Below are 26,856 nucleotides of genomic sequence, written 5' to 3' on the forward strand. Positions count from 1 at the left end.
TTATCCTGTCTTCCCATGACTGTACCTTACTGTGTACAGTTCAAGATTGTATTCTTTCTTGACCAAAAGTAAACTCAAACTACATGTTCATTTTGATTAAACAGCTTCTTTATTAGTCTGAAGACGAGTCATAGCTTCTAATTTCTGTCTGTAGGCCTCTGCCTCCTGTTCTTTTTTTAGAAGCTGCTGTCGATATTTTTGTGCTTCTCGATTTGCTTCATCCAGCTGTTTCTGAAGAGCTTCTCTCTCCTAATTTAAAAACAAAATTTTTTTCAATTTTTGCAAACACATGAACACACATAAATACACATCCTTTAAAATAAGGTGGCAGTTAAAACAACCACTATTGATATTTCCTAGAAATGTTACCTTCCCAACAATTCACTAATAAAATCTCTAATTTTGTGTATCACACCAGGATATGAATAATTTCATAATTAGAAAAAGGACGAACATAATGAAACCATACTACAAAATTTAATGAAGAGCTTGAAGGGGGAAATACACAACCATCTCTTCACATCTGTGTGAGTTTTAATCTAAAGGTAAGAACTACAAAACATTTATTGACTACCCAATATATGACTAAACAGGGTGACTTCTAATAACAAGTTTCTACAATAAATAGGATGTCCATTTTACAGATGAGAATAATGATGTTCAGAGATGGTTTTAGTTTTCCCATGAACATAGTAAAAAGTAGAATTTATGAGGTTCTATTATAACAATTCTGCTTTAAACAACAATCTTCCTTCATCATAGCAAGATTCCTCCCCTCTAAAACAGAGCTGATCTAAACTAGTATTTCCTAAATGAAACAATTTTAAAACCCAGTAAAATAATTTCTCTAATAACGATTCACTACATTATACTGCTATAATACACACATATATATATTAGATTCCTCAACATATTGAGCTGAAACACAAATCTAGTACAACGAAAACGATATTCTTTCTCCATCTCTTCACTGCAACCCAATTTAGTTACCTTACGAAAAACAAGGGTAAACATTTCAAAAAGTCCTTTCCCATACCTCTAAGTACATGGACAACAAAGCACAACCTCATTACAGAGGTCCAGGACCTCTTAGTGGGGTGGAGGCTGATGGAGGCCTACTAGCCACAAGGAAGTCCAGGCTCACACTGGACAACACACTTGACCAGAGGGAACTGAAGGTGAGGTGTCAGCAGCCTGCTGGGGAAGAGGATAGCATGAGGGTATTTGACCCTTGTCCCTTGTGAACACCAAAAGGATCCCTCCCCTTCACTATTCATTTGGTCCACAGAGGAAGCAAATATAATACTCCTACCTTCCTGTAACCCCAATCCCTCCTCCACACTGGGAATGAAGCTAAATCCAACACTTCACTTAGTTTTTGTATGGGTCTACCAGAGGTGGAAGTGACTGATTAAACAAGCAGTCTCCAAATCTTGCAATTACATAAAATACAGAAGAAAGGTGTGCCCCTTGTTCCAATTTAAGTAAACCCCAAGCCCTACTTACTCCAGGTAAGGTGACAGAATAGGAACAAGTGAGGACATCCAACAGGCAAATCTCATTTAAAGAGTTGACACCAGTCCCCTGACAAGACTGTGAGAACACCAATGGAAGAGGGGAGGGTTGGGTTTTGCTTCCCCAGGACTAGAGAGCACCTCTGGACCACTCATAGCCCTGCAGAAATGTTTTAAACTTTTGTGTGTTCAAGATCCTTTGGTAGTCAAAGTTTTGAATATAGAGAAAAACTTGTCCCGATTTGGCCAGACGTATTGGAAAAGATTAACTCTAAGGTATCTTCTGGTATTAGCTATTTATTCAATTTAGAACCAACAAAGGATTCACAATTACTTCACAAGATGGAAGCAAACTGAGGTAAACACTCTAAAAAGGAATACAACTTAATCCTATTTTCCTTACAGCATATTTTCATTTCAATTAGTACAATGCACCTCAATATGAATGGAAAACAGAGCTCCCACCTGCCATTATGCCAAATAAGAGACTAATTTTACAGTTCATTTCTTTCTTTTTTTTTTTTTTTAAATAGAGGCATGTTTTATTTATTTATTCATTTATTTGTTTGTTTGTTTTTTGTTTATACATGCACTGGGTACAGTCAGAAGCGCGGGAGGGTGAGAGAATTCACCAGAGCCAGAGCGGGGAGCAGAGCAGGCAGAAGGACCGAAGTACACTGCTGAGGGGAGCAGCGGGCGGCAGGAGAGGTCTGCGCGCCATGTGGGACCCTCCTCCGGTGGCCGGGGAGCAGCCGGGGATCGAACCGGCGCCGGAGAGGCCGCGGGCAGCTTCGCAACCCAGCGCTCAACCGCTGCGCCACCGGGGAGGCCCTACAGTTCATTTCTTAACTAAACCTGCAAAATCTTAAAGAAAAACATCACATGTACTTCTCTGAATATATTTAAATCCTTCAGAATGAAAGTATAGTTAATACTATATTTTTAAAGACTGTGTGTTTTCATTTTTCTCAGGAATATAGGTATTTGGGGAAAGAATGATTTTTCCCTCTCACCTTTAAAATCAAATAAAAAATCTTTAAAAGTGGAAAATATCACTTATTTTATGTAAAGAGACCTTTTTTCAAAATTTGTCAAATGCTTACTGAGCATGTATTAAATGCCAGACTGTTCCTTCATGCAAACAATAATTTGTTTATCTCACTCATATACAGTGCAATATTAGAAAGCTGATATATTTATTTAAAAAGAAATACCACTCCCATGGTTTTGACCTTTTGCAATAAAACTACAATAAAAGGATTTTGATTTTGACATTTTTAAATAAACAGACTTTAGTTTGCTAAGATGTAATACTAAAGAATTTTTTACTTCACAGATCTTAACACTGAAGAGCTCTAAGAAAAAAAAAATTCTGATGATAATCAAGATTTGGCAGTAATAAAGGAGATATTTGTCTTACACTACTACTCCAAACCTGAGTAATACATTATATTAGGCAATGGAACAATTGCATAAGGGAAGACTTGAGTTTGCTTTTTTATTTTCAAACATGATTCTTGAATTCTTCTTTATTTATTTTTTTAAGAGGCATGTATTTTTATTTATTTATGATTTTTATTTATTTGTTTGTTTGATTGTTTTGTTTATACATGCACTGGGTACAGTCAGAAGCGCGGGAGGGTGAGAGATTGAAGTTTATTTCTTAGAAGTTTATCATTTTAAATATATAATATTTAAATTTATATTTTACTTTATCATACAGCAAAAATTTATAACAGTGAATTATCTTCTACCATACCTCATATAAATTTTATATTTATCTACTGAGCTTTTTACTATATGCCTGTCTATATACTCGTTCTTCAGATGCATTCTCATTTTAAGCCTACAATATCATCTTTTTTTTTTTAATTTTTTTTTATAGAGGCATGTTTTTATTTATTTATTTGTTTGTTTGTTTTGTTTATACATGCACTGGGTACAGTCAGAAGCGCGGGAGGGTGAGAGAATTCACCAGAGCCAGAGCGGGGAGCAGAGCAGGCAGAAGGACCGAAGTACACTGCTGAGGGGAGCAGCGGGCGGCAGGAGAGGTCTGCGCGCCATGTGGGACCCTCCTCCGGTGGCCGGGGAGCAGCCGGGGATCGAACCGGCGCTGCAGAGGCTGCGGGCAGCTTCGCAACCCAGCACTCAACCGCTGCGCCACCAGGGAGGCCCTACAATATCATCTTAATGTAGGTGCTATAATTTTCTGCTTTTTGCAGATGAGAAAGCCAAGGTGTGAAAGGTTAAATAACTTGATCAAGATCACATGACCAGTAAATTATAATTCAAACCTAAATGTGGTTCCAACCCATATTCCTAATCATTAAAATTAAAAAAAAAAAAAAACCCACACACAGAGAAAACTTAAACGTGTTAGATTCTGTAAAAAGAAGTACTTTTCTAATTCCTTTAGAGCAGAGTTTCTCAATCTTGGCATTGATATTTTTGGAATAGACAAGGCTTGGGGGGGGGGGGTCTGTCTTTTGCATTATAGGATGTTTAGGAGCATACCAGGCTCTACCCACTAAATGTCAGTGGTATGCCCCTAGTTGTGACAACTAAAATGTGATAACTGCAAAATGTCCACTGGAGTCAAAATTGCCCCAGATGAGAACCACTGCTTTAGAGAAAGTCCTCAGGTTAATGCCCAAGCTGTCACTAAACTTCCATTTAAAGACAAGTATAAAAATCTGACTCCAAGACAACTCTATTGTCTACAAGACAACCTAAGAAAATAAATTCAAAAGATTACCTGGTTACATGAAAACATTTGAGGTTCTCTCTTCATTCTACATGCCCTGCCCACCTATACCATCTCTACTCATTCCTTGCTTCAAGGCTTCTCTGGAATAAGTGAGGTCATACAACCTTGGTTTGCACATTTCCAGTGATGGAAAAGAAGATTTCCGTTACCAGAAAGCTCTAATTACTAAAAACAAAACAAAAAACACTCTCCTTTTTAACAAACTAAAACTCCATCTCCTTAAAGTTCTAACTTCTTCATTCTGGTTAATTTATATACCTCATTTCATACTTTCCTGTTATTTGCAATTATTCATCTTGGGTTCTGAAAGTGCACAGAGAAAGCAAGCTAACCTCTGAGGAAAAATAGCAATTCACACTGGCCATTAGGTAAATAAAAGTACAGGCTACACATTGCTTAAAATATAGCTTGTTCAACTGAGCATGTTTAATAAAAATTTAGAAAAAAAAATGACAGTTTTCACTTCCATGCCAGAAAATAAGATCTGACATATCAGAAAAGGGTAATAAAAAGATGATTAAATTTTATTCAGATATTATTCAGTGGAATAAATTGGTAGTTTCTAAGTATTTCAATGTTCTGAAGTTACTTTGAAGTTTTGAAGAAAACAGCTCATCCTCAAGAGCTAAAGCCATAATTTTATTAAACTTTCTACTTAAACCATCATTCAATTCTCCTCAACACAATACTATATTATTTGGATTAAAGCCAAAGATAAGCCAGTCTAATATTTAAATTAACTTGGGCAAGGGCATCTTTTAATTGTCTTTAGTCAGAATTGTTTTCTTTTTATTGACTTAAAAAAAAACCCTCTTTTCTATGATACCATAAACCGCAAGAAAAAATTTCCTAAATATTCACTCACATTTACTATTCACATATATCAATGTTATGAATATGTATGTAGCGAGTATTCTAACTTGTTCAATTCTCATTAAAAACCCTGAATGGAGATATTGTTATTCTCAGTTTCAATTTGTTATTCTCAATTTCAATTTCAAGTCCAATATTCTTTACACTGCACTTGCTCTTTCAAAGTTATTCAAAAATAGTATTGCTTTCAATTGATATAAGTTAGTATCAAACTTGGGGGATATGATTTTATTTCCAGGCATATGAGAAAAAAACCTGAGATAACTATGGCTTAGTTACACTTACAAGCTAGTTTATACTTACAGATTCAGTTGGGGGGGGGGGGAATTGAAAAGTTGAATCCTACCAACAGCTAAATTAATTTAACTTAATTTCCATAAAGAATTTAATAGTGAAATAAGAATTATCCACCACATTTTAAAAATTAACCCAGGCAACAAAAATCAACCTTCTTTAAAAGGAGTATCGTCCAGTCCCCAAAAGGCATTTGCACTTCATCTTTGAAAGAAAAAAAAAAAAAAACTCCCTTTAGTGACTTTTGAGAATGATGTAAGTTTAATAGAAAATAAAGATGGGGAGCAACAACCAAAGACATTCCAATGTTACCATAATGACAGACTTTTTACAAACAAATTCTTCACACTCATTCATTCATTCATTCATTCAATATTTATTTATTGAGGGCTTGCTAAATGTATAAGGCAAAAAAAAATAGACAAAATAAAATTATTTACTTTCGTTCTGTATCAAAACAACATTGTCAGTAATAAATATAAAAGACAAAAATATAAAGAAAAGTAAATTGAATTTATTTTGGATGACTGCAGCAAAACACACCCGGCAAAAGACTCCTTACTTCTATTTCTGCTGACTCCACCCGGTTCTCAATTATTTCGATACATTGTCTCTTAGCTGGTGGTTCTTCACTTATAACAGTTTCTTCAGCAATGTCTGTTGCTGGTACTGTTAATACTAAAATGAAAAAAACATACATTTTATTTTCTGGTAGGTTTAGCAGATACAAAACATTTTGACACTGTAGATTTAAGTCACCTAAAATAAATACATTCTGAAACAATAATTTCAAAACATTTATTTTCTTTTTATTATGAGGATATCTATATTTGCCTTCTTCTTGCTTTTAAAGCTACTAATTTTAAAGTTCCTACTAATTTAAAAGTCATTTTTATAGGTAATATATTCACTCATATGGTCTAAATCAAAACTATTTAACAAGCATATCCTGAGAGGTATCACTTTACCTTTGTTAAGCTATTTTTATTATTCTTGTGTATTGTTCTTGTGTTAATTTGTGTAAAAACAAACACATAAAAGTGCATACATACAAAATATACATTGAAACATACATACAATAGATACATCATTCTGCATATACTTTTTCACTCCCTATATCCAGGATTACCACTCATAGAAAACTTCCTTTTATTTAGCTGCATAACATTCCACTGTGGCTATACACCACCATGAACAATGTTTGTTGACAAACTTTGCTTGTTTTAGTTTGGGGTTGTTGGGCTTTGTCTCAATTTTTGGTATTTCTTTACATAACTAAATATATATAGAGAAAGTTGTTGTCATGCTTTGCACAACAGTGCAGGACCAGAAAAATGACTGTGCATGCTGAAACCATGCAAAGCAATCTTAATAATCAGTGGGAAAAATTACAACTGTTTCATAGCCTCTAAGGTTTTTTGTTAAAACATTAAAAACTCTTTTAGTGTCATTTATAAATACACACAGAAAATGAGACAGTAAAACTAATATTCATTTAGCACAATGAACTTAAATATATTAGAAATATTTGACAAAGTATTTTCTTCTAAGTCATATATTATTATACTTACAAATTAACTCATGAAAGAAGTCAGATGTTTTTTATCTGTTTCATTCTACAGTCTGTGTAGTCTATATATTCATCTTAGTTTCACATTTTTTAAGTATGGAGGCTTTAAAGGTTTATTTTTCAGTAGCTTCCCATTGCTTTTCTTTCCCTTCTTTCTCCTTCCTCCCACCATTAACATAAACACCAGAATCTTTTTGACTAATTCCAAGAAAAGACCTGTTGGTCTTTGTTATGGATTCAATCTCAAGTTCTCCTCAAAAAGAAAATATGGAAGTCCTAACCCACGGTACCTCAGAATTTGGCTGAATTTGGAGTCATTGAAAGAGGTAAGATGAGGTCATTTGGGTGGGCCCCTATCCAATATTACTGTTGTCCTTATTAACAGGAGATCAGGACACAGACAACACAAACAGACTAAGGGAAGAGCATGTGAGGAGACAGCAAAAAGACAGTCATCTCTGCAAGCCAAGGCGAAAGCCCTCAAGAAATCAAACTTGCCAACACCTTGATCTTGGACATCAAACATCCAGTACTGTGAGAGATAAATTTCTGTTAAGTCGCCCAGTTTGAGGTATTTTGCTAGGGCAGCCCTAGCAAACCAATAGTCTTTTTTTCACATTACATTTAAAAATTAGAAAAATTTGAGAACTTTATGATATTGAGCCTTTCATTGCAAAACATGGGTTTCTTACCATTTGTTCATCAATAAGATTAGTCTAAATATATAATGTCAGGTTTTAGAAACAATGTTTTATCTGTTTTAATACAAACATTTTATAAGTTTTCTTCTTTTTCATAAAAGTAGAATTAGCTCTTTAAAATTTGTAAAGCTTTGTGGAAGTACCTTGGTCTGATCTAAGTCCTGGAATAGCTATCAGCACATTTCTGCAGAATAGGAAAGAAATGCCTCCTAGGTTTCCCAAGCCATGGTTCCCTTCACTGCAATAGCGACAAGCTCTTTTCTTGAGACCTGGTCTTTCTATTAATGTGTCATATTTCCTGTCACTTTAAACCACACTTGATTGAGGAGAATTTCTACCTTTAGCCCTTCCCTTCCCTAATTCCCTTACGAGCCTCGACGAGCCATAGGTCTCTGTAATCCTAGTCATTTTCTAAAAGGTGATGTGCATGCACACTTTTTCCAGCTAGACATGGAGCAGGGCTATGCTTGTTCAAATAGGAATTTTCTGCCCTTCTTTTTCCCTCCAGTCTTCATGCCCAATTCTACCTTAGCCCTGGGTATAACACTTCTTACTCAGACTGAGACTTGTCTTTCTGGGACTTTATATTTACTGATGATTTGTGAATTAAACCCTTTTTCTTTTCTTGATGCACCACTGTGGGTTTCCATAGTGTGCTCTTGCCATTGCTGTAATGATGGTAGATGTTTTTGGCAGCTTTTAAAATATGAATCGGGCCTCCCCTGGTGGCGCAGCAGTTGAGTACTGGGCTGCAAGGCTGCCCACGGCCTCTGCGGTGCCAGTTCGATCCCCGGCCGCCGGCGAGGGTCCCACATGGCACGACAGACCTCTCCTGCTGCGCCCGCTGCTCCCCTCAGCAGTGTGTTTCGTCAGTCTGCCTGTTCTGCTCCCCACTCTGTCTCTGGTGAATCCTCTCACCCTCCCCGCTTCTGACTGTGCCCAGTGCTTGTATAAATAAATAAATACTTAAAATATGAATTTTGCAATTTTCTTAGCCTTTTAGTTTCACTGAAAATGTTGCTGCGCTTTTGTTTCAGCCATCTTATTATTCTCTGTGATTTCCAAGAGGAAATACATGGGAATGTTATCAACCAAACTGCAAAAGTAGCTATTATATTCCTACCAGGAGTCCTATGTCCAACTTCGTTCAATGTAGCTTCTTATTACATATTTTTAAAAATTCATGCAATGTGTAAATCGCATTGAATGACCTAGTGTAACAAGATGGTCTTCAGGAAAAGGGAAGGTTCCAGGTTCCCTGACCCACCCAAGGAAGGGTGGAATTGAGCAGGGAGGAGGAGAAGCTGGAGAGGAGACTGAAGGAGGAAGGAAAGAGAGAGGATGGGGAGCAAGAAGGCGATCTGGAGGAGGCACATGGATCAGAGAGACATGTGAAGAAGCTGCACTTGCTTTTTGGTCCTGGGCTGGTTAAAATAGATGTAGGTGAGAGAACCATGGGGAGGTTAACAATGGGCAGCTTTTATCTTGATTTTGATTTTGCTCTTCTCCTCCCAGAGTTGTCTTGCTGTTTCTGACCCTTCTCTATGGGTCCCCACCAGAAGAGGCTTTAGACTTGTGGCAGGCTTTCGGGCCTCAGTGGCCACCCTGTTTGGCTGGGCATTTACCCACAAGAGGAATGGTAACTTTGGGTGCTTGATTTGGAAACTGTATTCTTTGTCTTGTCTTTGTTGCACACTAATTGTATTAAAGTTCCATTCCATTAAATGTCATACACACTAGAGTATGTTTTGTCTTAATGTGGCGGATGGCAGAACCTATTTAGAACAGGCAGGTCTGGGGTTTTGGGGTGCCCCCACACCCTGTCCCATAACACTAGGAAGTTAATGTCCTATGCTGATTTTGAATTATTGAAGTTCACTTTCCAAAAAGAATATTAAGGACTAATTCCCCTATCCACCTAGTAAATACTCAGGAAAAGTACGCTAATTTTAATATTAGTACAGGCAAATAAAATTAGGCAATTAAAATCAATTGCACCAAGACTATAAAATATAATGCAGGCAAAAATAAATGCCTTGAGAAACATCACAATTTCTTGAGATATAGAAGTAGACACAAGCTTTATATAAATGTCTTCTACCAACCTTGCTGTCCATCTGGCATGGTCACAATGATGGGCTGACCTATTCCGCTGGTTGGAATGGAGTGCAAATTTCCAAGCTGAATTCCATCTGTAACTATTGTGATGACTTGCTGACCTCCTGAACTAACTACTTGCTGAATTGCACCATCCACAGATTCTGCGGTAACTACTTCCTCCGTAGCCACTACTGAAAAGACAAAACGTATGTAAAAATCGGTGATCACATCTAAAAATATGAATAAAAGTTTATTTTTGCTTTGCTACCATGGTTTTCACTGCATCTTTCTAACACACAAAAGCTTTTATATGGTTTTTAAATTCAGTTTCCAGTAATGCCTAGGTATCTTTGAATAGTGACTACAAGTCCCACAGTTTTCAGTGAGTTCCAACCTATGCAAATGTGTATTTAAATAAACAATTCCCCTTCATTTAGTTATATGAGATACAAAATTTATAAGATCTCCTAAGGTCACAGATATAATAAAGGCTAAGCTTGCTAACCAAAATTCCACAACCCAAAAGGAAATTTTGTATGTGATTATACTCAGGTATATTTACATGAGTTGATACAAATTTTCTATCCAATAAATATAGAAATTTATATTTTTCAAGTACAAAAAATAAAGAGTATTCCTTTATTGGATTATGTAAGCAAGGCTGCCTTATAATAAGTGATATACACTATGATAGTGAATGATACATTAACACTAAGATGATTAAAATCAAAACTATACTCAATATTTTATGAGGTTTAGAGAAGATTCAGACAGCTGCATATACCACCCCTGGTTTTGCCTAGGTAAAGAAATCACGAGTTACGGGGGTCTCCCTGGTGGCACGGGGGTTAAAGTCTCAGTACAATCAACCTATCACCAGCAACTGCGGCATGAGTTCATTCCCCAGCCAGGAAGCTAACCCACATGGGCAGCAGACCTTTCCAGTCTCGCCCACTGCTCCCCTCAGCAGCTTATTTCAGTAGGTACACCTGTTCTGCTCCCCACTCTGTCTCTAGTGAATCCTCTCACCTCCTGCACCGCTGGCCTATACCTCAGTTCTTGTATGCATAATAAATAAAATACATCTTTAAAAAAAATCACTAGTTAATACTGCCAAAATCCTTTCCCCATAAGCAAACTTATGCCCAACTACCAATCCCAAAAGATATATACAGTAAACTACTTTACTCATTATTCAAAAACCTGAAACAAACTTGAAAAATATACCTATCAAAAGTAGAATGGATAAATTGTGATAGATTTACACATTGAAATCTACATAGCAATTAAAGTGACTAAATGCAAAATACTTAGTCCGAAAAAAAAGCATGCTGAATGATACAAATCATACATAAAATATAAACTGTGTCCTCTACATTTTTAAACCAAACAATGATCATTATGTATTAATCAATAAATGACTAATAGTTTATATTATACACTTTTGTATATATGCTATATTCAATTAAAAAGGAATTATGACAATGATGGATTATAATAGTGAATTTTTAAACATCCGTTTATTATAATACCTCATAATAAAGGAGAAGAGGGGGAAAGAGAAAAGATCTTTATAGAAGAATGACATTAATTAATAAAATAAGAAAAATTATAATTGTGAAAACCAAAGAAATAATTGATGCAAACAACGATCACTAATGAGTATTAAAATCACTGGTGAATATTTTGGAGAAACAAGATGTTCAAATGTTTTCAAAGTATCACACCAAAGGGGAAATGTGTCTATGAAGACCCAACAGCCACCACTCTCACCAAGTAGTCATTATCAGGATGGCCTGACATTATGTGCATACTGATGTGATGTAATGGGAGATTACAAATATCACTGTGCTCTTCCTGGAAATGTTTGATCCAAATCTAATTATCAAAAAACAGATGAATCAGAATGTGGGTGATCCTGCAGACAACTGACACAGACACTACAAAGATTTCAGCATCAGTAAGAACAAAGGAGGTAGTGTGACTGTCCTAGATTGAGGGAGCCGAAAGAGACACAATAACCAAATACAATAAGCTTTGACTGGATCCCGGATGAAAAACAAGCAGCTGTAAAGGAACTTTGGAGGATAATTTGGGGAAACTTGAATATGGAACATATATCAGATGCCACTAAATTAATGCTCAAGAGTTGAGAAAATATAATGGAGCTATGAACATGTAGGAGGATGTCCTTATTCTTGGGGCATGTTAAAGTATTTAAGGTCTTAGTGTCATGATTCCTGAAACCAACTTCCAAATAATCTGGCAAAATGAAAAGAGGAAGGAAGGAGGGGAAAGAAAAAGAAAGAGAACAGATAACATATAAAAGGCATGCATGTTCATCCACAATTTGTCTATGGATTTGAAAACTATCAACATTTTTAAAAATGCTTTAATATAATTAATTCAGAAAAAGAAATGACAAAATTTCTAAATGACATGTTTTTTTGTTGAGACATTTCACAAAAATTAGAACTAAAACCAAGCTCTCCTCCAGTCAAGATACCGTTCAGATACACAGTTGCTCTGAAACATGCTTACTTAGTTGCAACTGACTCCCAGTAGAAGATTATGAATATCAATAAACACAGGATTTATGAAAAACAGAGAGGCCATAAATACACGAAATCCGCTTTTAAAAAAACAAGTATTGGAATCCTAGCTTTCAAGTATATACTCAGGGCAACATGTCTGGCTTTGACCCTATTACTGTGTTCTGTGGTAATCAAAAGTCACAATACAAACTACAGAAGATAATAGCCAAAATGCAAACAACCTTTATGTTTTGAGTTCTCTTATTTGTCTTAAACTATAATTAGGCTTCATCAGCATGCACTTTAGAAAATTTCAGGAAGACAATTATAAAATGAAATATAGGGCATAAACTAGTAAATATTCAATAGAACAACTACTAAGATTTTCAAACACATTAATTATTGCTTTGATTTTAAAAATATCCACATGAAAAAGAAATATTCACTCTGGTTGAATGCTAACTACAAGTACTAAACATTTTGAAGTACAATCATATGTAAGAAATTTCTGAGATCACACACAATCCAGGTGCAGCTCAGGAACTTTCATCTTGGCATTATCTGCAATGACTGTCATTAATATAATAGAGTTCTTGTCTTTCATCTAAAAAGCTTTCTTTTCAAGTTGTGCTACAGAAAAGAATTTAAAAAAAGAATTATAAGGACATCAATTACATAAGACGAAGTACCTCCCAAAAGCCCTAAAAACAACCCAACAGTGAAATGGTAAATCAGAAAGCCTAAAAACTTTGAAAAGTGTTATTCAGAAAAGAATACAAATATATATGTGTGTATACAAATGCACATACATGTCTCCAAAAATAAAAAACACCCTCAAATAAAAATTAACAATATTGGGCCTCCCCGGTGGCGCAGCGGTTGAGCGCTGGGTTGCGAAGCTGCCCGCAGCCTCTGCGGCGCCGGTTCGATCCCCGGCTGCTCCCCGGCCACCGGAGGAGGGTCCCACATGGCGCGCAGACCTCTCCTGCCGCCCGCTGCTCCCCTCAGCGGTGTACTTCGGTCCTTCTGCCTGCTCTGCTCCCCGCTCTGGCTCTGGTGAATTCTCTCACCCTCCCATTCTTCTGACTGTACCCAGTGCATGTATAAACAAAAAAACAAACAAACAAACCAGCAAACAAATAAAGCATGCCTCTATAAAAAAAAAAAAAAAAAATATAAAAAAAAAATTAACAATATTCATTAATCTAATTCAGAAGTCAAACTGTAATATATAAAGTCAATCTAATTCATCTTTGAAAATATCTGATAGCTCTTATTCAGCAAGACTTTTTAATTATAATGCTATAAGATTCAAATAAGATAGGAAAAAACTATCTTTAAAATGTTCTGAAAGACTGAAGATTCTATGTATAAACATTTCAATAAAATAGATGCTGTATTGAAGAAAAAATATTTCAAAGGTATTGTGCCTTCAATTAAAGCTGAAATTAAAAACAAAAAAGCAGAAATAAAGCAATCTTATGAAGTCCAGCAATGTATTCCTTAAACCAATTCACTTTTATTGTTCTATTTTAGAAAGATATAAAAACAATCTCAAAGGGACCTAATTCAAATTTCACTATTAAGATAAAGAAAGAAGACAATTACAGAAGAAAAACAACTTTAGCAATTAGCAGAATTGCTCATAACAAAAAAGGGTAGTCATGGATGTCTACTGAATCAAGGAATAATAGAGCTGGGTCACAAGGAAGAATAAGGAAAAGCAAAGCAAAATCAATGTAGACTGCAGCTAGAGCATAAAAACGGTTTTAGAGAGTTTATTTTGAAAGGAACAAACCAAACTGCAGGTATAAATCCACGTCTAACCAAAATAACTTGCAATTCTATATCCCAAGTAACTCTCAAATATATTCACTTATGATCTCTTTGCCAAATCCTGAAAAGACAAGCTTTTTCCTCATTCAAAAATTCCTCATGTCTCCCGTGCTAAGACATTCTTCCCTCACCTTTTGCCCCCTAACTCCTATCTAATCTTTAGTTTAAATGTGTGCTCCTCTGGAAAATTCTCAGACTAAGTTAAAATCCTGTATTCTTAAGATATAGCATTAATCACATTATTTATCTGGATTAATTATATGGGTGAATAACTGTTTATTATCCCATTCTACCAAAAAAAACAAGACTAATACTCCATACAGGTGGAAATATTAAATCTGAAAGCGAAACCTTGACCAATAATCAATGATATATCTCTTTTTTTCCCAAGTCATTTTGTTTTTTATCGAGGTAGCACTGGTTTACAAGACTGTATATGAATTAGAGGTAAAGGTTCACACCTCTTCAGATATGTTACCACACCACACCCACCACCAAAGCTCCAATAATCCTCCACCATAGTCCAAGGGGGTAGAAGGCCCAATGACTACTGTGAGAACAAAATGAGATACTGCATATAAAACACTTAGCACAGTAATAGGCATATAGCAAGTCCAATAAATATCTTTATTTTTCTATAATTCATTATGCCAAGTTAAATTTGTGGCTAATATCAAATTATTTTTCTATACATTAAAGAGATAAAGAATCAAGAAAATTATGCAAGGAGATATAAAACTAATCAATTTGAAATTTGGAAATACAAATATTGGTTTATGGAGAAAAGAATAAAACTGAAAATATTTACGTGGGAAAATGCAAGGAAGAAATTCAACTTAGATGTTTTAATCATCAAACATTGAAATCTGCACTGATACCTGCTTGTAACTTCAAGAAAAGACAGATATGTCATCTGGTTTCACAATAAAAGTATTATAATAGACTGATTTCAGCTATGTGATTCCCATTGGAGTAACTTGTTTCATATGTCAAGGATGACCTACAGGTAACTAAGGAGCACTACTTAAAGTCATAGCTCCCAAGTGAAATGACCTGGTATCCTCAACTATCTTCTCTCTACATAGGACCATGTCAGTCAGTCAGCTTCCATTTAAATAGTCCATCTGCTGCTATATTCTGACTATTTGATATCCAAACAATGTGTTTAATATATCACTTGGTAAAAGAAAATAATATGAGCATTAATTTAGTATCTGATGTTTTTATATTTGGTCTTGAATCATGTTAAAAAAAAAAAAAACAAAGGCAAAAGAGGAGCAGGACATTTAACAGTCTACAATAGACACCTCAGAAGTAAAGGCAGGAATAGCGATACTTTTGTTTGAAATAAAACAAGATAATCACACAAATATTCTTCCTATCACAGGCCAAATTATAAACATTTTAGATGAGATCAGCCCACTAATCACCTGAAGAAGCAGCACAGAAGAGACAGTATATTGCAGCTGTCACAGACACAAAACTTGGGAAGTGGTGAGACCCTAGCAAACATCCTTTCACCAGTTATTAGCCATGTTAAAAAATTATTTAACCACCACAAACCTCAGTTTCATCATATATGAAATGCAAACATTACTTTATTTCCCAGATCCTAAGATGTCTTCGAAAAAACAAACATTTCTAAAATTAGGATGAGTAGAATAATTGCTGTTAAGAGACACTGGACCATCGAGAGAGAGGGGTAATTTTAGACTGATTTATCTTTGCCTAAACATGTGCAAATTGAACTCTGAGAAGATATTTCTTTATGTCATCATGCATCGCAGTTGAGTTGTTTAGTGCTGGCAATGTATGTACTTACCTGAACTTTAACTTAATTCAAATCCTTAAAAATGTCTTCAAAAAGATTCCAGAATGATGTGGCATTGAAATAATTATTTTGCTCATAGAAGATTGTTAAGTTACATGCAATAAAAATCAATTGAAGTTACTAATTTTTTCAGACTAGACCATACAAAAATAATATATTCAAAGGTAGGAGAAGTTTCAAGAGTTGGTATGACCAATTCATGGAGCCAAACATAAAAGCAAAAGCTAACTATTAACTTTCAAGAAAAGTTGTTTAATTTTAGGGATATGCACTTTGATCAACAAAAAATTTAAGTCTAAGCAAATAGAAACCACCAATGGAATTCATTTTCTTTGATATATTCACACATTAACAAAGATATTAGAGATTCAGATATAGCAGTATGTCAATACAATGGTGCACATAACAACGAATGATCAAAAAGGATTGGGAAAAATCTTAAGATTCCCAAATATAAACATTGATTCAAATAAGACTCCCAAACTTAAACATTGATTACAACATTAGAGAAGCAGAGAATGGATAAATCTTTATTATCAGCAGTTAATAAAGAAAGAAAGGGGAGAGGAGGGAAGAGGAGGGTAAGCAGTAGGTCCTTAGCCTTAGGAAAAAAATACATCTTTTAATCTGCAGCACCAAATCCAGTAACAGCTACCTTTCAGTTTTTTGGTGAGAATTAAGAGAGATCTTAAGTAAAATCATAGTACACGGCACATGCAGTAAGCATTTGATGAACTACTGTTATCATTAAACATTAATCTAAATAATGAATGATAAATTATTCTTTACTTTTAAAAGTAATGATCTAAATGACAAACTATACTAAGAATATGTTTGTGTTTTTTTAAATTCCTAATTTAAAATATATTTAAGTTACATAATAATCAGAGCAAGAACAGTCTGGTTAAGTATAAAGATATGTTTTATCTAAATCAGCTATAAATATTGTCATCATTTATCACTGGGTCCTTTAATGGCAGTGATGGTATGCTGCTTTCAGTGGGCCAGCATTAAGATTTCATGTCATTTGAATAGAAATGGCCAAAATTTAAAGTTACAAAAAAGACAGCAAGTCCATATTTATTTATCTACTTTATTTGTACAAAAAGCCACAGACTAGTAAAACAGGCCAAAATGGCTATATAGACATGTTTTCTATGAACTACACATTTATTTTCAATTTTAATTTCTAAGATTTAATATTCTCTTGAAATCAAGGTTTTATAGTTTCCTAGGAGGAAAATAAAACCCAGAATCTGCAACACGGAGCACCTGCCTATAATAAGCTAGAGAGAGGTTGAATAGCATATGGCCCCCTGTCCTGCCCAACTCTCTTCAGAAGGATCATAATCTCAACCCACCCATTTTAGCCTTTTATATTACCCTCCCACACTTTGCAAGTATTTGAATCTCCAAATTTTAATGTATAATTTTGACTAATTTTTCTAACCTGGAGTTTCTGAAGAATTGGACAATGGAGCAGATGCTTCAGCTAAGGCAGCTAATGTAGCTAATACTGATGTAGAGGAATTTCCAAACTGAACAGCAGATACACCCGTTTCATCTACGAGAAAAGAGAAAATAGGTTTGAATTTCTATGGAGTTTAACCTAAGGCACTTTTCTGATACTCTCTTTTATTTTATTCAACTCTTAACTGGAGCTTGGATAATATTAGTGTTATGAAAAACAAACTTGGATAGCATTAGTTTTTGAAAGACGATACTGCAGTACATTTTGCAATATCACCTTTCTTTTGATTATTTAGTCTCTTAAGAATTTGTTTTTTGCCAGTTATACCAAAGAAAACCAAGGTGGCTGATAGAAGCTTACCCTCTTTCTGCAACAGTCCTTTCTTAAAAGGAGGAATACCTACTAAAGCATAAAATCCCAACAGCTATCCTATATGCATCTCAATACCTGTTGCCTTGGATGAATTTTCTGAAGATACCAGACCTGTTAGGTTCACCACCCCTCCAGGTCCAATGATAAACTGTGGTGTTGCAGTGTGTATCGTCACAGTGTCGGGGCTCTCTGGGTTTGTGTTGATTTGGTTCTGCATAGCAATCTAGGAAAAAAATCACCACAGCGTTTTCAGAATTATAAACAGAACATTTAGCACAAACTCTCAATGTGGTATAGACATAAATATAAAGTCTCTAATTTCAGAAGAATCATATAATACAAAAAGAAATCTCTAATTATGGTCTACTGAGAGTATAGTAGCTAATCAGAGGTATGAGTTAAGTCCCCGTACTAGGCAAAACAGCAAAATCCCGGGAGGAAAAATGGGTATATGGCAGTATTTACAGAACACAGTTGGATGATATTTTGCTTCCCTCTGGCTAAAGAAATTAAAAGAATTAAATCAAATTATTTCCTCTACTTTATCCTGTAACATAAGATATTACAACAATAAAGCATGTCCATCCTGCCCAATTAATTGTTCTACATCTTCAACCCTAGCCCCAAAACTGCACTCTAAGGAGTAAAAGAATTGGAAGATGCAAGACAAAATTCACTTTCTCTAACATAACACCTTTTAAGTAACTAGTTGAAGTTCAATAGAGGTAGAGAGTCTTAGAGAAGAATGGGAAGGAGAAAAAGAAGACAGGCAAGAAGAGGCAGTCATAAGATAATTCATATCTTTGTTTAGCTGAAGAAAATTAATTTTTAATTACTAGAAAAACTAACCCAAAAGCCATACATAACTATACTCACAAAGATTTTTTTGAGTATGGTTAAAAATAAAATCATAATTACATTTCTGCATCACTCATTCAGGGGTCATTGTTATGGTTGCTAAAAAATAATTTAGTGGGGAGTACAAAAGACTGAAAAACCATGTAGCAACCAAATATGCAAAAGAAAAAAAAATAATAAAATGTCTAGGAGGGAATTTTAGGAACTTAGAAACCATCTTCTCTAATCTTCTAATGTTTCATAAAAAGACTATATTCTTGGGCCTCCCCGGTGGTGCAGCGGTTGAGCGCTGGGTTGCGAAGCTGCCCGCGGCCTCTGAAGGCCGGTTCGATCCCCGGCTGCTCCCCGGCCACTGGAGGAGGGTCCCACATGGCGCGCAGACCTCTCCTGCTGCCCGCTGCTCCCCTCAGCAGTGTACTTCGGTCCTTCTGCCTGCTCTGCTCCCCACTCTGGCTCTGGTGAATTCTCTCACCCTCCCGAGTTTCTGACTATACCCAGTGCATGTATAAACAAAATAAACAAACCAACAAACAAATAAATAAATACATGCCTCTATTAAAAAAAAAAACAGACTATATTCTTACAATCAGGAAAATGAACAGTAACGAGCAAAGAAATGAAATCGGAAAAGTCCTACCCAAATTAACAAAATCCAGAACTGAAAGCTACAAGCTAAATAGTTCAAATCATCTGTCAAATCTGTCAAAAGACAGAGATTCTTTATTTTCTTAAATTAAAAGATGAAAGTTACCTGTAATATCTCTGCTAAATCTTCATTCCCATTGTCTATTGAAATATCAAATGCAGTTTTACAAAATTTACTTTGCGTGTGTACATCAGCACCATATTTGATTAAAAGTTCCACCACTTCTTGATGATTGTGTTCTGTGGCCCAATGTAGAGCTGTCATCTTTAACATGTCCTTTGCATTGACATCAGCACCATGCTACAGAAATATTTCAAAATAAGAAATTTCTAAAATATTAATTACAAAGAGTTCCTGATACAAAAATACTGGTCACTATACTTTAAAGGAAGAATTTGTTATTAACATGATCAATTCTGTCTTTTTGTGTTGAATAATCTCTATGTTTCAGGAATCATCACCTGTCAAATCAGTTTTCCATCATGTTGACTTCCCTCATTACTTTCCTTCTAATTTCTAAGGAATGTGACCATTATTTTTCACCCAGTTATGAATGTGAATAGCACAGAGGTGAAAGAAACGATGAGTATTCTGCCAAAATCCTCTTTAATACATAGGGGGACTGGTCCCATAATTCCTTATTTACTCAAAATATCCTTTGCTTTCAAAATATCTTTTGCAGAAAAAGAAAAATACCGGATGGTCTCACTCATAGCAGGAATCTACAAAACTTAAATAAGGGATCAGGAAAATGAATAACTATAAGAAAGTGAAAATCAAAATCAACAAAAAACTATGAACCAGAGACACTTTTTGGGGGGTGGGGGCCGGGAGGGGAGGGATTGGGGTCAGAATGGGGCATGTGCAGTTGTATGGGGGAATATAAAAATAAAATTTATTATTTAAAAAAAACCAAAAAACAAAGTATCTTTTGCTTTCAAAACCAGCATAATGTAAAGAATTAAAAAGGAGTTATCTACAGGTACACAGCCCAGGTTGGTAACTACTAGACACACACAGCTATTAAGCACTGGAAATACACCTGTATACGCAAATACAACTGGAATTCAAAGACTTGCCACCCAAAAAAACAATGAAAAAAAACCTCATTAACAATTTTTAAATTGGTTTCATGTCAAGATTATATTTTTATATATACTGAATCATAAAATATCAAAATTACTTTTACCTTTTTAATTATAGCTAATAGAAAATCTAGAATTACATGTGGTTTACATTATGCTGAGAATGAGCTAAGAAATCAATTGTTTAATTTAACTAAGAAGAGGCCTAGAAGAAGCTTTTCTTCCCTTTCCCTACCCCAGAAAGGAAAACTTTAAGATAATTTTCACCTGATGGGCTTACATATAAAAAATGAGATAACATAGGTAAAATATTAAGTAGACATTCAACAAAACTAGTTCCCTTTCTTCCTTACAAAACCGTAAAGTCTTTGGGACCGAAGTTCAAGAAGAGAACACATACCTTAAGCAAAACTTCTACTATGCTGGCATGGCCCTCAGAAGCTGCCATATGTAATGGCGTTCGGTCCACTTTGGTCCTGGCATCCCTACTTACACCAGCTCGGAGTAGTACTTCTGTGGTGGAATAATGTCCGTACTGTGCTGCCAGATGAAGTGGAGAAGTTCCCAGCTATATCAAAAGAAAAAATATCCACATTTACAGGTTGTGGACAGGCCTTTAACACACTTATAATACTACCTTTTATGTTTTCTGTTTATACAGATTAATCTTTTTTTTTCCCTGTTAATCCAGCAATTCCAAACTCAAAAGAAATAATTTATGCTTATCACCTTCTCTTCATAGAGTCCTTCAAGTATCCCCATACACCTCTCAGTGAGGAAGAAAAGTCACTATTTCAAACTTGCTTTCTTCATTTTTATTATGTTGCATTTTTCATACTAATGTATAATTGACATATTAGTTTCAGGTGTACAACATAATGATTGGATATTTATATATATTATAAAATGGTGAACACAATAAGTCTAGGTAATACTCATCACAATATGTAGTTATAAATTTTTTTCTTGTGATATGAATTTTTAAGAGCTACTTTCTTCCCAACTTTCAAATATGCAGAATAATACTATTAACTATTGGGGCCTCCCCTGGTGGCTCAAGACACAACCTATGTAGCTATCCGCAGCCACTGTAGCATGAGTTCGATCCCCAGCCAGGGAGCTAACCACATGGCGCTGCAGACCTCTCCTGTCTCACCTGCTGCTCCCCTCAGCAGTGTATTTCAGTACATCTTCCTGTTCTGTTCTGGTGAATCCTGTCTCTGATGAATCCTCTCACCCCCCATACCTCTAGCCTGTACCCCAATTCTGGTATGCATAAATAAATCTTTAAAAAAAATACTATTAACTATTGGCACAGTGCTATACTTTAATTCCTTTGACTTAATGATTTTATTACTGGAAGTTTATACCTTCTGTCGCGCTCACCCTTCTCTCATTGTCCCCATTCTCTACCCCTGCAATCACCAATCTGTTCTCTGTTTCTATGAGCTAGGTTATCTGTTTTTTCTTTAGATTCATATTTGCCTTTGTCTAACTTATTTCACTTAGCATAAAGCCCTCAACTCTTCTTTATTTTGCATTTGGAAGCACTGAAAATCCCACAACTGTCTAATTATCAAGGCCCTCTGGATATTCCAAAAGACCAAGACAATTCTTTAGCACATGACATTTGCTAAAATCACTATTATAATAACAGCAACAAAGGTGTTTTTTTTAAATCATTTTCCATGCCAAGTACTATTCTAAGAATTTTATCTCATTTAATCTCCTCATAACATAGATACTATTACTATCCTCATTAGGCAATAATAACCTAAGCATAAAAAGATTACTAATTTGTGTAAAGTCACACAACAAGTATGAGTTGTACCAAGCTTGGCATGTGCTTTCAATACATAGCAAAAATGGAAATCACTTATCCTGGGAAATTTTTATTGCTATTAAAAACCTTGTATTTTTAATGGAAGGTTATTCGAGCAGCTCGAAGGAGATTCTTTTTTTAATGATTGATTTATTTATGCATAGTAGAACTGGGGTGCAGGCCAGAGGTGCTGCCTACCTGAGACAGAGTGGGGAGCAGAACATGAGGATTTACTGAAATACACCGCTAAGGGGAGCAGCAGGCAAGAAAGGAGAGGCCTACTGCGCCATGTGGATTACCTTACTGGTGGGGAATCAAACTCAGGCCACAGAGGTGTCAGGGCTGAGACTTCACCCCTAGGCCACCCAGGGAGGCCCACAAAAGACATTCTTGAGCAATCCTTTCTTTCTCCATTCTTTATCACAATTTTCTGTAACTGGTCCTTTCTAAACTATTAAATTCTCATATTTAATGATCTGTCTCAACAACCCATTTAGCAACCATAATTCTGCTCAGTGCATTATTAGGATTTACTGTGCATTTTTTTAAAAAAATTTTTAATTGAAGTAATACAGAGATACCCCCCATCAAGTATTACTACCACATTCCACCACCACAGACCATTGTGCTTCCTTCCCTCTTTGTTCAGATCCATCCCCCAACCCAGCCCTCTTGGTGCTTCAGTTTTGTGGTGAGCTATCAAGAGTTAGTTTCATTTTTGTGTTTTTTTTTTTTTTAAAGATCCATTCATTCATGCACGCAAGAGCTCGGTTGCAGGCCAGAGGCGCAGGGGGTGAGGGGATTCACCAGAGACAGAGTGAGGAGCAGAAAAGGCAAACTGACTGAAATACTGTTGAGGGGAGCAGCGGGCAAGACAGGAGAGGTCTGCCATTCCATGTGGGCCAGCTCCCTGGCTGGGAATCAAACTCGTGCTGCAGTGGCTGCAGATTGCTTCATAGTGCTGAGACTTAACCCCTTGTGCTACCAGGGAGGCCCCCTCAAGGGTTAATTTTTAAACTTGTCTTTATGAGTTACTTTGCACATATTAGTTGACATCATCCAGTATTTATCTTTCTCCTTCTGACTTATTTTGCTTAGATTATCCCTTCAAGCTCCATCTATGTTGCCACAAATGGCATGAGTTTATCATATTTTAACCGCTGAGTAATAATCCATTGTGTATATATACCATGTCTTCTTGATCTACTCATCTGTTCTGGGGGAATTCAGTTGTTTCCATAATTTAGCTATAGTAAGTGGTACTGCATAAACATGGGAGTGCAAGTTTCCTTCTGAATTTGTGTTTCTGAATTTTTTGGGTAGATAACTAGGAGTGGAATTACTTGGTTGAATGGTAGATCCATTTTTTAATGTTTTAAGAGACCTTCATACTGCTCTCCATAAGAGCTGGACCTGTTTGCATTCCCACCAGCAGTGTAGGACAGTTCCCTTTTCTCCACAGCCTCAACAGTACTTGATGTTTCTGGTCTTTTCAATATAGGCCATTCTCACAGGTATGAGATATCTCATTATGATCTTGATTTGCATTTCTTTAATCAGTGATTGTGAATTTTTTTCATGTGCCTGTTTTAATGTGTTGAATTGGTCATTTTAGTGTCTTCTTTGGAGAATTGTCTAATTCTTTTGCTCATGTTTATTGGGTTGTTTTGCTTTTCTAGAATTTTAGGAGTTCTTTGTATATCTTTGATATTAATCCTTTTTCAGCTATATGGTGTGCAAATATTTTCTCCCATTCAGTTGGGTGTCTTTCCATTTTAATTATTATTTTTTTAGTTAGATGTAGTCACAGCTGTTTATGTTCTCATTTGTTTTCCTTGCTATTGGGGATGAACCACTGTAACTTTAATTTCAAAAGCTTATGTCATGACATGTTTTACCTTTGTTTTCTTCTATGTATATATGGTTTTAGGTTTTACATCAAAGCCTTTGATCCATTTTGAGTTGATTCTGATGTATGGTGTGAAATCATGTTCTAGTTTCATTCTTTTGCATGCACTTGTCTAGTTTTCCCAACACCATTAATTAAAGAGGTTATCCTTGTGTATACGTTTTTGGCTCTTTATGTCATAGATAACTGTCCATATATACGTAGATTTATTTCTGGGCTCCCAATTCTATTCTGTTAGTGTGTGTGTCTGTTTTTGTACAAGTACTAAATGACTTTATAATGTAACTTGAGGGCTAGAAGTGTGATACCTCCATTTTTTTCCCTCTTTGTTAAGATCGCTTTCATATTCACGGTCTTTTGTGACTCCATATGAATTTCAGTAATGTTTGCTCCAGTTCTTTGAAAAACACCATTGTAATTTTTATTGGAATTACACTGAATCTGTATATTGCTTTGGGTAGGATGGCCATTTTGACAATGTTGATTCTTCCAATCTATAAGCAGGGCAATTTCCTCAGCTTTATACAGTATTCTACTAATGAATAAGTCAAAATTAATTTACCCAATCTACTGAGGAACATTTGGATTGTTTCCAGTTTTTTGTAATTATGAATAATACTGCTGCCAAAAACAGTCTTGTGTGTGTCTCAAGTACATGAATCAGAGTTACTCCTGGGAATATTCTTAGAACTTCAACAGCTACATTACAGAGTATACACTCATTCAAACTCACCATGTACAAACTGTACTCTAAAATGTTGATACAAATTCAAAGATCTCCTCATCAGTGCTTGTACTGTCACTTTTTTTTTTTTTCCCCTAATCTGGTGAATATGAAATATACTGCATAGTGTAAAATAAAACCATTTCATGGACAGAATATTTGGATAACACTGGCCAATATCAAAGGGAATGAGCCATTCCCTTTAAAAAATAGCTATAGTTCTAAAACTACAAATACATTTGCGAAATAACAATTTTACCAGTTAAAACATAATAGTCACTAAACTTTACCTGGAAAAAAATTTTTAAATAGATTAAGGAAAAAACACCACCACAATAATAAAATCATTTTTTACCCAGTCTGTAGTAAAAGGAGCTCCATTTGCCATCAAAATACGAACTTCATCATCTTGACCTGCTCGCGCTGCTTCTAAAAGCTTCTTTCCCAAATCTACCAGGGACATCTAAACAAAACACATGAAATGAACATCAACATCTCCATTTATCTATTATGACATGACTTCCCCCATCTTTATTAATAAGTCAATTCTCGATTTTCCCTTCAAAAGCTGTAATATGGTTATCAAAAAATAAAGATCACACAAAAGAAATTTATATTTTAATTTTTAAAACAGATTTTCCTTTCTCATTAAGATTTAACTTAATGAGAATATTAATGGTAATATAATTAATTTGAATGGTGCAAATATTCCTGATAAAAGAGAGAAAAGTTAAGTAGCAGAGAAAACTTGTCAAGAATTAAAAAGGGCCTCCCCGGTGGCGCAGCGGTTGAGCGCTGGGTTGCGAAGCTGCCCGCAGCCTCTGCAGCTACGGTTCAATCCCCGGCTGCTCCCCGGCCACCGGAGGAGGGTCCTGCATGGCGCGCAGACCTCTCCTGCTCCCCTCAGCAGTGTACTTTGGTCCTTCTGCCTGCTCTGCTCCCTGCTCTGGCTCTGGTGAATTCTCTCACCCTCCCGCCCTTCTGACTGTACCCAGTGCTTGTATAAATAAAACAAACAGATAAATAAATCTTAAAAAAAAAAAAAAGAATTAAAAACAACAAATTGTTTTCCCTGGAGGAGTTGTACAAATAAAGTTTTTCACAAAAAGTAAATAGAAATAAGGTAAAAGACATTGTCTTATGTAACTGGTACAAGTTAAAATAAATCTTCTATAACTTTTTTTTGCAATGGCGTTCTGAACTTTGAAATATGTATTTTCAACCTTTTTACAAGTAATGCTCATTAAAGTCTTCCAGAAAAGAGCACAATTCACATTCAATGAAAATACTGAAAAGTGAACTTTAACTATTATAAATAGAGTATATGTCTCATTGAGAGACTAAAAAGTACAAGTACAGCTTATATCTTCAATTCAAGGTATCTGAGAAAACTAATGTGTTAGGAAAAGGAGCTGGTGAAGAAAGATTTGAATGTATCAGAGATGCTAAAATTCCAGGGACCACAGTTCTGAGACATTTCCCATCTAGAATAACTATTCAGCTGGAAGACTACTTGCTGCAGGAGGCCTTATTGCCCCAGCCAGATAGGATACTGACAAGCAGCTAAGAAAAAGGGCCTCACACCGTGGGGCTGAAAATCTAGCATCCCTTTGCTTTTTGTTCATGAACATAAAGAGAGAAAAATTTATCAGAAAGTATATTAGGCGGGCCTCCCCGCTGGCGCAGCGGTTGAGCACTGGGTTGCGAAGCTGCCCGCGGCCTCTGCGGCGCCGGTTCTATCCCCGGCTGATCCCCGGCCACCGGAGGAGGGTCCCACATGGCGCGCAGACCTCTCCTGCCGCCCGCTGCTCCCCTCAGCAGTGTACTTCGGTCCTTCTGCCTGCTCTGCTCCCCGCTCTGGCTCTGGTGAATTCTCTCACCCTCCCGCGCTTCTGACTGTACCCAGCGCTTGTATAAATAAATAAATAAATAAAAATTAATCTTAAAAA

At 35.8% G+C, this 26,856-nt stretch overlaps 1 protein-coding gene across 14 annotated transcripts; it reads right to left on the bottom strand.

Annotated features, from left to right (window-relative positions):
* Window positions 1–25,370, bottom strand: GABPB1 (GA binding protein transcription factor subunit beta 1; the record flags this gene model as incomplete). Of its 14 annotated transcripts, none has more annotated exons than XM_084240376.1 (8): window positions 1–249; window positions 6,011–6,126; window positions 9,825–10,007; window positions 17,471–17,584; window positions 17,975–18,086; window positions 19,473–19,667; window positions 20,853–21,020; window positions 25,263–25,370. In XM_084240376.1, 8 exons carry the CDS (start codon window positions 25,368–25,370, stop codon window positions 97–99), a joined length of 1,149 nt encoding a protein of 382 aa, XP_084096502.1. The 14 variants fall into 14 exon arrangements, with proteins under 14 accessions (XP_084096502.1, XP_084096501.1, XP_084096500.1 ...); XM_084240375.1 differs by having other exon boundaries at window positions 9,825–10,010; XM_084240374.1 differs by having other exon boundaries at window positions 17,939–18,086.
* Window positions 25,371–26,856: the final 1,486 nt, after the last annotated feature.

Source organism: Talpa europaea (genome assembly GCF_964194135.1).
Source record: "Talpa europaea genome assembly, chromosome: 8".
Lineage (NCBI taxonomy): Eukaryota > Metazoa > Chordata > Mammalia > Eulipotyphla > Talpidae > Talpa > Talpa europaea.